Here is a 13,869-nt window from a genome sequence, read left to right as displayed (position 1 = left end):
ACCTAATAACACCACCGATCAAATAATACCCGGCCAAACCAAGGTAACTCATGATCTCAGTAGCTGAAGACGGTCTGGGCCAACTCTACACCGCCTCAATCGTCTTCGGATCTACCTTGATCCCCTAACTCGACAACACATGACCCAATAACGCCACCGAATCAAGCCAGAATTCACACTTTGAGAACTTTGCATATAACTTCTTCTCCCTGAAGGTCTGGAGCACGATCCTCAAATGCTGCTCATGATATTCCCGACTACGGGAGTACACCAAGATGTCATCAATAAACACAATGACGAATGAACCAAGATACAGCTAGAATACACTGTTCATCATGTGCATAAATATTGTTGGGGCGTTAGTAAGCCCAAATGACATCACGAGGAACTCGTAGTAACCATACCAAGTTCTAAAGGCAGTCTTCGGATATCCGGATCCCGAATCTTCAGCTGATGATAACTTGACTGCAAATAAATCTTGGAGAACGCTCTGGCACCCTATAGATGATCAAATAGGTCATCAATGCGTAGCAATGGATACATGTTCTTCACTCTAACCTTGTTCAGCTGACGATAATCAATACACATGCGCATAGAACCATCATTCTTCTTCACAAACAAGACCGGAGCACCCTCACGGCGACACACTAGGCCGAATGAATCCCTTAACAAGAAACTCTTGCAACTGCTCATTTAACTCCTTCTGCTTCACTGGGGCCATACGATATGGTGGAATAGAACTAGGCTGAGTGCCCGACAACAAGTCAATACAAAAATCGATATCCCTTTCGGGCGGCATGCCCGGAAGATCTGCTAGAAATACATCAGAAAAGTCTCTCACCACCGAAATTGACTCCACGGTAGGAGTATCAGCACTGACATCCCGCACAAAGGCCAGATAAATATTACACCATTTCTCAACCATCCGCCGAGCCTTTAGAAATAAGATAACCCTGCTAGGAACATAATCTAATGCACCCCTCCACTCTAATCGTGGTAAACCTGGCATAGCCAACGTCACAGACTTAGTGTGAAAATCAAGAATAGCATGATAGGGAGACAACCAATCCATTCCCAAGATAACATCAAAGTCAGCCATACTAAGTAACAACATATCAACTCTGGTCTCAAAACCACCAATAACAACTAAACATGACTGATTCACACAATCAACAACAATAGAATCTCCCACAGGCGTGGACACATAAACATGAGAACTCAAAGAATCACGAGATACATCCAAATACAGAGCAAAGTAAGATGACACATATGAATAAGTGGATCTCAGATCAAATAAGACTGATGCATCTCTATGGTAAACTGGAACCATACCTGTAATGATTGAGTTTGAAGCAATTGCCTCTGTCCTACTCGGAAGAGCATATAATTTGGCTTGGCCTCCCCCTCTAGGGCGACCTCTACCCGCCCGCACCCCGCCCCTAGCTGGCTGAGCAGGTGGAGCGACAACTGGGGCAACAATCATGTCCTGAGTCTTCCCCAGATCCTTCAGCCCCATCTGCACCGGTAGCACCAGCTGGTCAGTCTGAAGAGCCAGACCTTGATGCCGACACTGCTGAGGCAGTGCGTGAGATGTTCGCCAGCCCAGCCACACCTAGACTCAAGGATGATGAGATCCAGTTGGCTAATCTGGAGGGCGATGACATTGCTGGGGACACAAAGACGTCCAAGGAGCCATAGGGAGTTTTCTTCACCCTTTCCTCTTTTACTCTTATTTTAATAAGCATTTGGGACAATTCTTACTTTTATTCGGAGAGGGGGGGGGGTGGAGTTTATTTGACACATTTGGCACACTTTGATACATTTGGCCTTTAATACTTTGATGATACTTTTTCTTTTTCTTATTTGTATTTATATATCTTCTCTCTCTCTCTCTCTCTCTCTCTCTCTCTCTCTCTTATTATGTATATTTATTCTATCTTTAGTAGTTTTGCTCATTAGCTTCTTTATCTTTGTTTTTGCTTATTAGCTTCTTTATCTTTTCCATATTAGTTTTTGTTTTGTTAAGTAGCTTCTTTTTATGCTTTAGTAGATAATAAGCCTTTGATTTTCTTAACGCCACGGTTCTTTCCAAAGGTAGTTGTTGTGTAAACCGGGTGACTCGTCCCAACGATAGATGGCGTGACACCTTTCTTAAGAAAATGGGTCCGTTTTTGTGTTTAGGTAATAATAGTAGTAGTAATGAATAAAAAGACCTAATTAAGTCATGCTCGAAGAGTCAACCGTGCTTTATTTCGTACCAACACACTTAACTACGTGTTTATGGTTAGAGATAAGGTTTTTGAAAGAAATAGCTCTAGTCAGTGGCTTTGTGACTCTTGAGTTGACTTTAGCAATCATCGAGTGGTTTAATTGGACCATAATGATCTTTAAAATTGAATGTGGTCATTGTGGGTCCTCAACGCTATACACTTTTACAATCTAGTTGCGTGGGGGTGAGATGAATTGTTGCTAGTCCAAGTATCTGTGCGAAGGGTCTAGAACTTGCCCCGAATGTGTTTCAAGGCGAAATCCTAAGTTTTGCATGGTTTGAGAAGTGATTGTAGGCTCTCCTTGGCCCGTTTGAGCGTTCTATTTCCAACCAATGTCGTTATCCCTAGTCAACCCTTTTGAGCCTCTAGCCTTTCTCATTTGATAACCATGTTATAAGTTGTTACCCACTTGTCATGACCCTCTCTTGTCACCCGGACTTTCCTTAACACTCTTGTGAAATAAATGGCTTAAAACGTAAGTTTAGGGGAGAGATGAGGAATTTGAAAAAAGGTATCAAGGCACAAAAAAAGAAATGAAATGATCTCTATAAAAGAGAAGGCAAGAAAAGAAAAGAACAAAAAGAAAAATGCAAAACGTGAATAAGTGGAAGGGTTGATGAATTCAAAAAGAGGTCATGATCCCAAACATTGAGAAATCAAAAAGGGAGAAAAATAATGAAATGATCAAGAAAGAGTGATGTTAAGTCTCTCTAGCTCCCAATGAAAAGAAAGTGCCTCTAAGAATTGGAAATTGTGAGACAAGAAATGAAAGTGTAGAGTGCTTAAGGAAAGGTGTAACCACTTACCCATATGGTATCCTACCCTAACCCAAAAGCCTTCATTACATCCCGAAAGACTTGATTTCAAACCGAGTGAGCTTACATTAGTGGTGATCTACATGAGGGGCAAGCCTATGGTACTTGAAGCCGTACTTGTGACATTCTCTTATGAGAGATGAGTGAACCTTTCATGAATCTTCAGATTTAGTGCTAATTTCTTAAGTGAGTTTGGCAAATAAAAAGTAGAGGAGAAAGAGTTTGGAGTCCACCATGACCTACATGATAGAACCAGAGTCCTTGATGAGTAAAGTCAATTCTTGAAGCTCAAATGTCACATTAGAACTATATGTGCATGAATATTTGACTTGTCGCCTTGTTGATAATGCATGAGTAGTGTGGGTAATTGTTGGCCCCAACTGATGAGTGGATGGCTCACCTTTGACTCGCTGAAATGACTCTTAACTTTAGGAGGTGTGAACTAATTTATTTGCTTGAGGACAAGCAAAGACTTAAGTTTGGGGGAGTTGATAAGTGGAGATTTTAACTACTTATTAGCATCTTTTTGCTTTTATTTTAGTCCGAAAGTATTGATTTATATTCCCGAAACTAATAAAATTATGAAAATTACAGGAATGTTGGAAGTTCGGTCTCCCATGATGAAATCCGACTCAAAAAGGAGTGTTCCGAATCATAAGGCAATAAAGGGCACAAAAGCAAAGAAGTGTGGTCCGCAGAAGAAAGTGCGGACCGCAGAATTCCATTTGCGGTCGCAAACTAAGCTAAAGAACCCAATATGATTTTGACAAATGTGTGGATCGCATATGAATTGTGCGGCCGCAAAAACAGGGCCTGCACTGACAAATAATTTCAAGTTCATTGAGTGTGCAGAAGACCAAGTCCTGACGCCTTGCTGAAGTGCGGACCGCACAAGAATTGTGCGGCCGCAGAAGATACTTTGCAGCCGCAATCCAGAAATGTGCGGCTGCAGAATCCCATCTCCTGCCAACTAAAGAAATTTGCGAACCTCCCGAGGGGCATATTTGTCAGTGAATTTTGGCCCACTATAAATAGACGAATTTCACAATTTTAGGTCAAATTTCGAAAAACAAAAGCTGTTGTAGCCGTTACCTTTTGCCATTTTAGGAAGTTTGTGATTATATTAGTGCTTAAATATTATATTTTATCATTTAATCTTTGATTATGAGTTTAATTAGTTTTTATTCTTTATTTTCTTCAATTCCCACTATGAGTAGCTAAAGTTTTACTAGGGTTGTAACCCAACCCTAGTGTGTAAACCTTGTGGGTACTTAATTTAATGCTTGTTTATGATTGGGTGCTTAGTCCATGCTTCAATTTTAGAATCAATGGTTGCAAACATTGATTCATGCCTTTTTGACTTAGTCTCTACTTGAGAAAGAGGGATCTAGTATAGGATAACTTGGCTAACAAGGAATTGGGCCACTTGAGAGTTTGATTAGCCTAATTAAAGGGTTCAAACTAGAGATAGTAAAAATCCGTTTTGAGCTCATATCAACTATTTTTTTTGATACCCATTTGGACTTGAGAAAGCCAAATTGGGCAAAATCACTCTTTGACCGAGAGGTATTAAGTAGGCAATATAGAGTTGAGAGCTATAATACACTCCAATCAACAAAACAAGTATTAACGTATTTAACCCATTAGGCGAACACCTAAGTTATGGTCACATCCTTAGGCTTTTAAACTATTTGAAAAAACACCAAAAACAATCGTTCATTTCTAGTTTCTTTTACTTAGCTTACAATTATTAGAGTAATAGTAGAAGTAGAAATCAAAACTCATTGTGTTAGTGCAAATTTAGTTAATCCATTCGCTTTCTTCAAGTATATACTCTTAACACCCCTTATAACTCCACGTGGATTCGACCCTTTCTCATAGTTGGGTAATTTATATTGCATACGACTGTATCATATCTCTTATCGAGGTGTGTTGTGGACGTCATCAAAACACACGTGGCAAGTTCTAGACATCAACTGACATGCACGGAATATCAACACAAACCTCACTCACACATTGACACATAACTCACTCAGGGCCGGATCTATCCCGACTCTCTAGTCAAATCAGTTAAGCAAGGTCAAGATCAAACAAATTAAGGTACTTATACACGAGTCAAGAACTGAGTGTAGGCGTCACAACTAAGGTACTCACCACTCTGAAGGCGTACACAGTCAAGGAAGATTGCTTCAAGTTAGCACTATGACTCAAGATTCTTTATTTCTACAAAACAAAAAAGTTAACTACACCCGATTCAAGTAAAAACCCTTTGAAAAGAACCGTGGCATAAAGAAAAATCAAGGAGGGATTGTTACACTACCTAATAAAATAAAACAAAAATAAAAGATACCTTTTTTTCTCGACTTTAATCCCTCAAGAAGATAGTCGAGGAAATCCATCGTTGGGAAAAGTAAAAAAAAAAATCTTTTTTTTTTCAAACAAAACAACAACAAAAAACACAAAAATAAAATAACAATATACACACATATTTACATCCCCCACCCCACACTTTAAATTGTGGCATGTCCCCATCACACACAAGTAAAAAGCAAGAGGTAAATGAAACTTCCCTGAATTTTTTACGTTTTCGAGAATTTATGAATTCCACCCCTAATTCTGAATTTAATCTTCGTTTTCGCTTTTTGGGATTCTTAATAGAGCCCATTAGGCCAATGTCCTCTAAAGATATCTGCAAGACCCTCTTTTTTCTTTCTTGGCCTCTTTTTGAGCGGTAAATTATTCCTGCATGGTGATTCTCAATGTGTTTCTGATTCTTTTACAAGATCACTACATGCATCTTCTTGTAAATCCCCAAAAATAAAATACACATGATTAATGTTAGAATAAGAAAACAAAGAAGAAAGGTCATGAGAATATTCCTCTGTTATGTCCTAGACCAATCGTTTCTCATTCTCTTGCAGTATATGTTGTAAATGTGAAAAGGTGGATGGGGCTTTGAACTCTTCTTTTATTGCTTCACAATCAACCAAACCCTCATCTTTAATCATCTCAATTGAATCAAAGTCTTCTTGCAGAGTGGGAAGTTCTCTCTGTAAATGCTCATCCTCTTGGGTAGGCTCATTCTCATAGGGTGCTTCCTCCATATATTCACTATCACAATGCAATAAACTTTCTGAAAGTATATTTACTATTTCACTCACTTGCGTTGTTAGTTTCTTAATGGCTTTAACATTTTGTATAAACCTTTCTTCAACACTGTGCATGAACTTATACATAAATTCTTCTAAACTACCATTCTCCTCTTGAGGTGGTTGTCTCACTTCGCTTTCATTCCAGTCATAATAAGGGTATTCATCCCAAACAAAGTTAAGATTGTGCCCATATGAAACCTCATACCTATATGGATTAGAAATAGAGTGAGACTGTTCAAAAGATAAACCGTAGGAAGAATATTTACATGCTTGACAATTAACCCATAGATGATTTCCACTACATTTAAAATAAATAGCAGACTTGTGATAATGTTCAGTTGCTAACTCTTCAACCATTTTCTTATACTGGTTGTACTCCATCTTCAACAACAATTAGAGTTCAATATCAAGAATAATTCTTCAAGTTTTCTTTCTAGCATTTGTCAGGTACTACAAAAGAAATCTTGATAGAAGTTAACTAACAAAAACAAAAGAAAAATAAAAAAGAAAAAAAAATAAGAAGAAAAAATCTAATTCCCAAATTAGCCCCAAACATTATTTTGAGCACTATTAATTATCAATCCCCAACATTGGCTCCAAAATTTGACGAGCGCAAAACACAACATAAAATTAATGCTCACTAGCCAAACATAGTATAGTATGAGTATCGTATCTACATGGATTGGATTTAAACAATGCTTTAGTAATTCCTGGTTTAACTGCTATTCAGAATTATCAAAACTTGATTGGAAGGATTACGGACTACGATTAACTACTAAAGTAAAGCAATTGACAATTGACTGCAAAGAACTAGATATTAACAGAGTTGGTTTTTTATCAATGTGAGAAATAAGAGTTTTGAAATGATAGGTGCAAGATTATTATTCTGGATATGATACTGTTATATTTCACTCTTGAGGTTCTATCGATTCTCACGAATTCAATAGGTGATTAGCTTATACTTTCGATTCAGACTCCTCTCTCGATTAAATCTGAATCTTTCAAATAAACTAATGTGAAGTGCGGTGAAACTTGCAAGAATCTATTGGTAGGAATGAACTAAGAGAAACTTTTTGCGAATATTTCTCAATCTTAATTTAAATGGTAACTCAAAAAGTTCTCTCAATTACTTCAAAGAATCACCAAGATAAACTAAAGCATAGCAATAATATTCAATAAGATGTTTCTCTTTCGATTAAATCAGTAGTCAAATCCATAAACAACAACCAAGTCACCAAATCACGTCAAACCTTAAGGTAAACTACTCCATAAATATGAAAAAATTATTCCCTAGGGTTTTGACGGATATGGTATTTTGATTGATATTTGTGGATTTAACTCTAGTTTAATTGTTTGAATACGTTTATGGAGCTTTAAATTGATCAAGAAATTATTCACTGATTTATTTAATCGAAAGAGTAATATTGGTGATTATCTTTGCATTATTTGGTTTGGTTTAATTTAGTGATTCTTCCAAGTAACTGAGAGAGCTTTTTGAATTATTGATTAAACTAAGTTAGGAGAATATTCTAGAGACGTTTTCCTTAAGACTAGTTCCTTAACGTGTTTTTGCATATTTTCACAGTGCTTCGTAATAGTTTATTTCGTAGAGTTCGGATTTAATCGAGAGAGGAGTCTTGATCTTAAGTTAAGCTAATTATCGAGTGAATTCGTGAGAATTATTAGAACCTTAGAAGTGAACTCAACCAGAGTTAAATCCCGAATAGCTATCCTACACCTATCTTGTCGCGACCCTTATTTCTCATATTATTATCAGACAGTTTAGTTCAACCCTCATTCTCTGCGATCTAGTCTAACTAGTCGTAATATTAATTTAGTCGTTAATTATACTTACTAATTACCAAAAATCAAGTATTTATCATCCTGAATATCAAATAAACCAGAAAGTATTCGAACATTATTTAAATCAATCCCCGTTGAGACGATATTTTAACTATACTATCTTTGACTAGAGAGCAATCATTTTGTGGTGTGTTTTGCGCTCATCATGCTTCGCTCTTATTATGATGCATGTAGAGATACATGTACCGTGAGTGATCATTATAAAGGTGATAAAGTATTTCTAACCATATGCATCCATGTCTGGACAACATATATCAGTATGTATGATTTCTAATATGGTTGAACTTCTCTTGGCACCTTTCTTTGACTTGTTGGTCTGCTTGCCTTTAATGCAATCCACACAAGTACCAAAATCAATAAAATCTAGAGCACTAAGTACTCCATCATTCACTGATCTCTTAATTCTATCTATGGAAATGTGTCATAATCTCAGATGCCACAAAGTAGAGGGATCTTCATTCATAACACATCATTTAGTACCAACTTGAACATGCATAACATTATGAGTGAAATCATTTTGTAAATTAAGAGAGAAAAGACTATCAGACAATGCACCATTAGCGACAACTTTAGATTTATAAAGTAGATTGATGTAACTTTCTGAAAAATTGAAGGAATAACCAAAGGGTACAAGTCTTAAAACTAAAATTAAATTCCTAGAAAAATTAGGAACATAAAAGATCTTTTCTAATTTCAAAATGAAACCACTACTAAGAACTAAAACACATGTCTCAATAGCCTCCACATGCGACTGCATTTTGTTTCCAAAATAGATGCTTCGCTCAGCTCCCACTGGCTTCCGCAAGTTTCTTAATTCCTACAAGGAATTTGTAATATGGATTGTAGAACTAGAATCAATTCACCATGTGTTATGATTAACATCCGCCATATTAGCTTCATAAGTTACAAGAGAGATTGAATTACCTTTCTAATCAAGCCATTTCTGAAATTTAATGCAATCCTTCTTCAAGTGGCCCTTCTTTCTACACAAGAAACACACTGATTCTTTATTGATGTCAGTTTCAAGGGGTATCTTTCCTTTTCCCTTCTTCTTGGCTTGATGTGTCCTCTTTCCTTAAGTAGCCATGAATGCACTTTCTCATGTTTCCATCAGCAATCGGCCCTCCTCTTGAACACACATGGTCAGAAGTTCATTAATAGACCATTTATCCTTTATGCGTGTTATAAGAGATCTTAAAGGGAGCATATTGTTATAGAAGAGAGTTCAATATATAGTGCACAAGGAAAATTTCAGAATGTTCAACCTCAAGAGTTTTTAATTGAGCCGCTAAATCTTGCATTTTCATGATTTGCTCACTCAAACCTCTCACACTATTGAGCTTCATTGATGAGAATTTCATAATTAAGGTGCTGGCAAATGCCTTATCTGAAGTCTCAAATTATTCATCAATAGCCTTCAGTAATGTCTTGACATTGGTATACTGTTCGACAGAACCACGAATACCAACAATAATTTTAGTCTTGATGAACATGGCACTCAAGCGGTTAGACCGCTCCTATTGTTCATGAAGAACAATTTCACCTGGAGTGCTGGTTTCAGTAATATGTGGTTCGTCTTTCCTAACAGCATAATCAATGTCCATGCACCCTAAGTGAAGAAGAATTCTCTCCTTCCAAATCTTATAATTCTCACAATTAAGTTAAGGAATATCACAGATATCATAAATGTTCACAGGTTGCATTACTGTAAATGTTGAGGTTTTTTGTTTTTTAAGATGAAATAGTCTTAAAATGAGGGTGAATGGGAAATGGAGGGGAAATGAAATTTTTGAGTAAAATTTTAAGTTTCCCCCTCTTGACAATGAGACATTGTCCCATATTGGAAGAGGAAAAGATTTTTGGTGGGTATATATATATAATTGCTCTTCTTGTAACTCTTAAAGAGTTAAGAAGAAAGCAAGCCTCGCGCCGTCGTCGTCGTCGCTCGCTCGGCTCGGCTACGGCTTCGGCTTCGGCTTCGGCTTCGGCTTCGGCTTCGGCTTCGGATTCGGATTCGGATTCGGATTTGGTCAAATGATTGATTGATTAATTTTTTGGACCAAATTTATTTGTTAATAGTAAATATTAACGTAATCCGCATTTGTAACGGATATTTTCCAATCCGTGTATTGACCACAAGGCAGCCGCCTAATGCTCTTCCCACCATGAATGTGCTTGCTCCACAAACAAGCTAATGCTTGCTCCACCATGGAGGGTGGACGATTGTTCTTTTTCAACACTGGCTGCTATATATATGTGCAGCAGCTGTTGAAGAAAGACACACAATTCACAAGACAAAATCTGAAAACGCTCAACAGATTTGACTATACATTGCACTCCTTCCTCTCAGCATTTCCATACGATTTTCTGAGTTTCTACTCCTTTCATTCTGCATTGTTTTTATTTCAAACAAAGCAACTGTAAGTGTGATTTGCTACTGAACTTTGTGTTCGCTGAAACACTGGGGTTTGAAGTACCGCTACACCTGTGTGTGATTCGTTCTATCCTGGGAGGAAATAATCCATTATCTTGGGTACTAGGAGGGGATTAAATTCCTTAAGGAAACACTGTGAATTCAGTGGGCTCGAATTAATTACTGTTTCATTACGATACTTATATTTTGCAGAATTATTATTTACATATACAGCAATATTGGCGGGACTAACAGTAAAAAATATACATACTTAACATAAATTTGAAGCAAATAAACAAATATCATGATTCACCATCGCAAATCATGTAAATGAATCTACTGACATAAAATTTATCTGTAGACTAAAATTTTAATTCAATTAGATTCATTCTTTATGATAGAATTATTAATTTGTTACTAGAATGATATTCTATCTTTATGATAATACTATTAAATTCTAATTTATAATTCATGAAGGTAACTATGAAATAGCATTCAATATTTTATCCTAATCAACTATGCAAAATATAAGAAAGGTTCATCAGTTATTATATAGTGCATAATTAATCACAAGCTTATTGTCTAAATTTCCTTATGCGATCCTTATTCTTAAATTTTATTGACTAAAAATGTTGTGGCTAATCTCTAATCAAAAAAGAAATTACAGATCATTTAGACATTACTCCAAAAACTTTAGAGATAATTTAATGTCTATAATTTCCTTATGTGTCTTAAACATAATACTATATAATTCTATTTAATCAATGTTGCTGTGGCCAAATTTTAATTAAATAAACTTACGTGGATCACTATACATTAATTCTAAAGTTTATTCAATATTATTGCTATATACGTTATGCAATAAGATTATGTCTCAGTATTTGTATGTAAGAAACCATATGCAATATACATACAATAATAAAATAATTTAGCACATAGTTCAAGTGTTTTGGTCAGAGACGTTGCTGCTAGTTGGTAACATGTTGGCAGTTTGATTTAATTAAAACTACTATAATAGGTTTGATATTTGGTCCATTTCCGTCAGAGTCCAAAAGCTACTAGATTTCAACAATAAAGAATATTTTAATTTAATTTTGACCCTTCTAAAACGACACCGTTTCAAGCAGCAGAGCAGCACAAAGTCACAAATAGACCGACTTCGTCTCCAACATCTAGCGGATCTTTTCGACCCGGTTTCAAACCCATTTACAGACCCTATTCATTTTCACGAATCCAACACCAAATATCACATTTAGAGTCACAGAAATGCTAGGAAATCAGTGTTCGTATAATTTATACCATTAATTTACTTCAAAAGTTTCAAAAACGCAGATCTAAAAACAAGATGCCATTTTTGAATAACTTGCAAATTCCGAAATTAACAAGGCAGAGGCTAATCAATTGCTCTGATACCAACTGTTAGAGCAGAGCAGAGCGGAAATATATATTGGACATACCTCCGGCCATTGTTACGGTGTCGTCGGCGTTAGTTTCTCCGGCGTCACTTTTCCGGTGAGTCTTCAGAAATCCTCACTAGATAGTGTAGTAATTAAGAAGGTTTTTCTGTGCTTTGGGACCCAACTCATGGCTTCGCCTTTTATACTGTTCTTCCATCACAAGAACAGTTCCTTGTTCAGACGCATAAGGAGAAATTGTTTCTTTATGACAATGGATAGTTTCAAATAATTAAGTTGAAATGGAGTTTCAACTTGTCCAAACTAAACGGACTATCTTTATGAAACATTCAATAGAGAACGTTACTAACATTGGGCGGACGCACAAAAGGATTGTTTAGTTTGGATAATTTCAACATAATTAATTCATTTTTCAATGAAAATCAGTCTTTGTCCTTTAATCCGAATTAGCGTTGTATTGTTATACAAGAAAATTTATTTCTATTGCTGCAAACATGCTTACTACAGACAAAATGATCATTTGATCAATACGAAGTTACGTACTATATATTGGTCTTTTAAAATCGGAAAAACGGTTTGTACAGTGAAACAATACATAATTGAAACTTTTACCTTTCTTTTTGTAAATCTTCTTCACTTTGAACTTCTTTCTCAGAAGTTTGAAGTAGCGGCCAATCCAAGAACTCAAGAGGATGTGTGCACCATTATAAAGAGCCAGAACTAGAATTATATTTGACGGGTTTAGCGTTAGGCTTTTTTGTTAGTAATCTGTGTTCAAAAAATAATTTGTACAAAATAAAACGAAACCAAAAACAAAACAGAAATATAATCAGAAGAATAAAAGTTTCGAGCCGAACAGAAAACTGTGTTTCCTTAAGGAATTTAATCCTCTCACTATTGTCCAAGGTTATTGGATTAATTCCTCCCAGAATAGTACGGAACAACTATTATGTACAGAATTTCGTCGAACTCAACAAACGACAGTAAACCACACTGATGCTTACGTTTTGCTTTTGGAAAAACAATGCAGAAATGCAGAAGAGGGGAGAATTTTCAGATTTTCGGTTCTTAAAAATGAGGCTATTCCTCTGTATGAGTAGGTGTCTGTTTGCCAAAAATTAAATTTCCGTTAGGCGCGACTCTGACTGTTGGGAAAATCACTGTTGCGAATTAAGCTAAAGCCTAAGCCAAGGCCGAGCGACGGCGGCGGCGCAAGGCACCACTTCTTCTCAACTCTTTAAAAGCTAGAAGATGTGCTTCTTTATATAGCACAAAGATTTTCTTTCCATTTTCTGATGAGAGACTAAGTGCATTAATAAAAGGAATACTTCAAAATTTCCGTTTCTCTCCAAATCTTTTTCCTCCATTTCTCATTCATACCTCCTTATTTAAATTAGATTAAAAAATGAGCCAACAATACTTTGGAAATTATCGGTTGAAAATTATATTATTTTCGCAATTTTGGTGAGTTTCACACACACACACACACACACACACACACACACACACACATATATATATATATATATATATATATATATATATATATATATGTATAAATATATACTCCGTGCCAAAAACAAGGCCATAGAAGTGAAATTTGAACGGTCGATTTCACTTGTAAAAGTGCACCTAATATTCATTGCACCATCGGACACTTTTGAGCTTGTGTGCACACATGTATATTCAAGTAATTTAAAAAAATATATAATATTACTATATATAATCTAAGAGAGGAGCATGGGTTTACGTAAACTCATACTACATCACTTAGATATGCCCCTGGTTTAAGTTCAATAATATCAGCTCAAAACTTCACACAATGGATATATGAAGTGCAACAATAACAGTTTGAATTGTCATAAACTCATTGGGAAACTTCATATCTCGGGTTTGAAGTGTCAATAGCCGTAGTTCAAACTTGGTCTAAAATTTAAACTG

At 36.1% G+C, this 13,869-nt stretch overlaps 1 protein-coding gene and 1 long non-coding RNA gene across 2 annotated transcripts; both read right to left on the bottom strand.

Moving 5' to 3' along the window:
* Window positions 1-634: 634 nt before the first annotated feature.
* On the bottom strand, window positions 635-1,516 carry LOC138907827 (uncharacterized). The gene is made up of 2 exons (XM_070198445.1): window positions 1,333-1,516; window positions 635-1,185 (listed from the first exon to the last, which is right to left on the bottom strand). The coding sequence occupies exons 1-2, from the start codon at window positions 1,514-1,516 to the stop codon at window positions 635-637; spliced, it is 735 nt and encodes a 244-aa protein (XP_070054546.1).
* Window positions 1,517-8,660: 7,144 nt separating this feature from the next.
* LOC104086373 (uncharacterized) lies at window positions 8,661-13,377 on the bottom strand. Its single transcript, XR_011414724.1, has 2 exons — window positions 9,025-13,377; window positions 8,661-8,917 (listed from the first exon to the last, which is right to left on the bottom strand). It is a non-coding gene; the product is annotated as an uncharacterized lncRNA (long non-coding RNA).
* Between the last annotated feature and the right edge of the window lie 492 nt (window positions 13,378-13,869).

The sequence above is a fragment of the Nicotiana tomentosiformis genome, chromosome 3, assembly GCF_000390325.3.
Source record: "Nicotiana tomentosiformis chromosome 3, ASM39032v3, whole genome shotgun sequence".
Taxonomy (NCBI): domain Eukaryota; kingdom Viridiplantae; phylum Streptophyta; class Magnoliopsida; order Solanales; family Solanaceae; genus Nicotiana; species Nicotiana tomentosiformis.
Note: the sequence above shows the minus strand (reverse complement) of the source record. Positions and strands in the feature narration are given on the sequence as shown.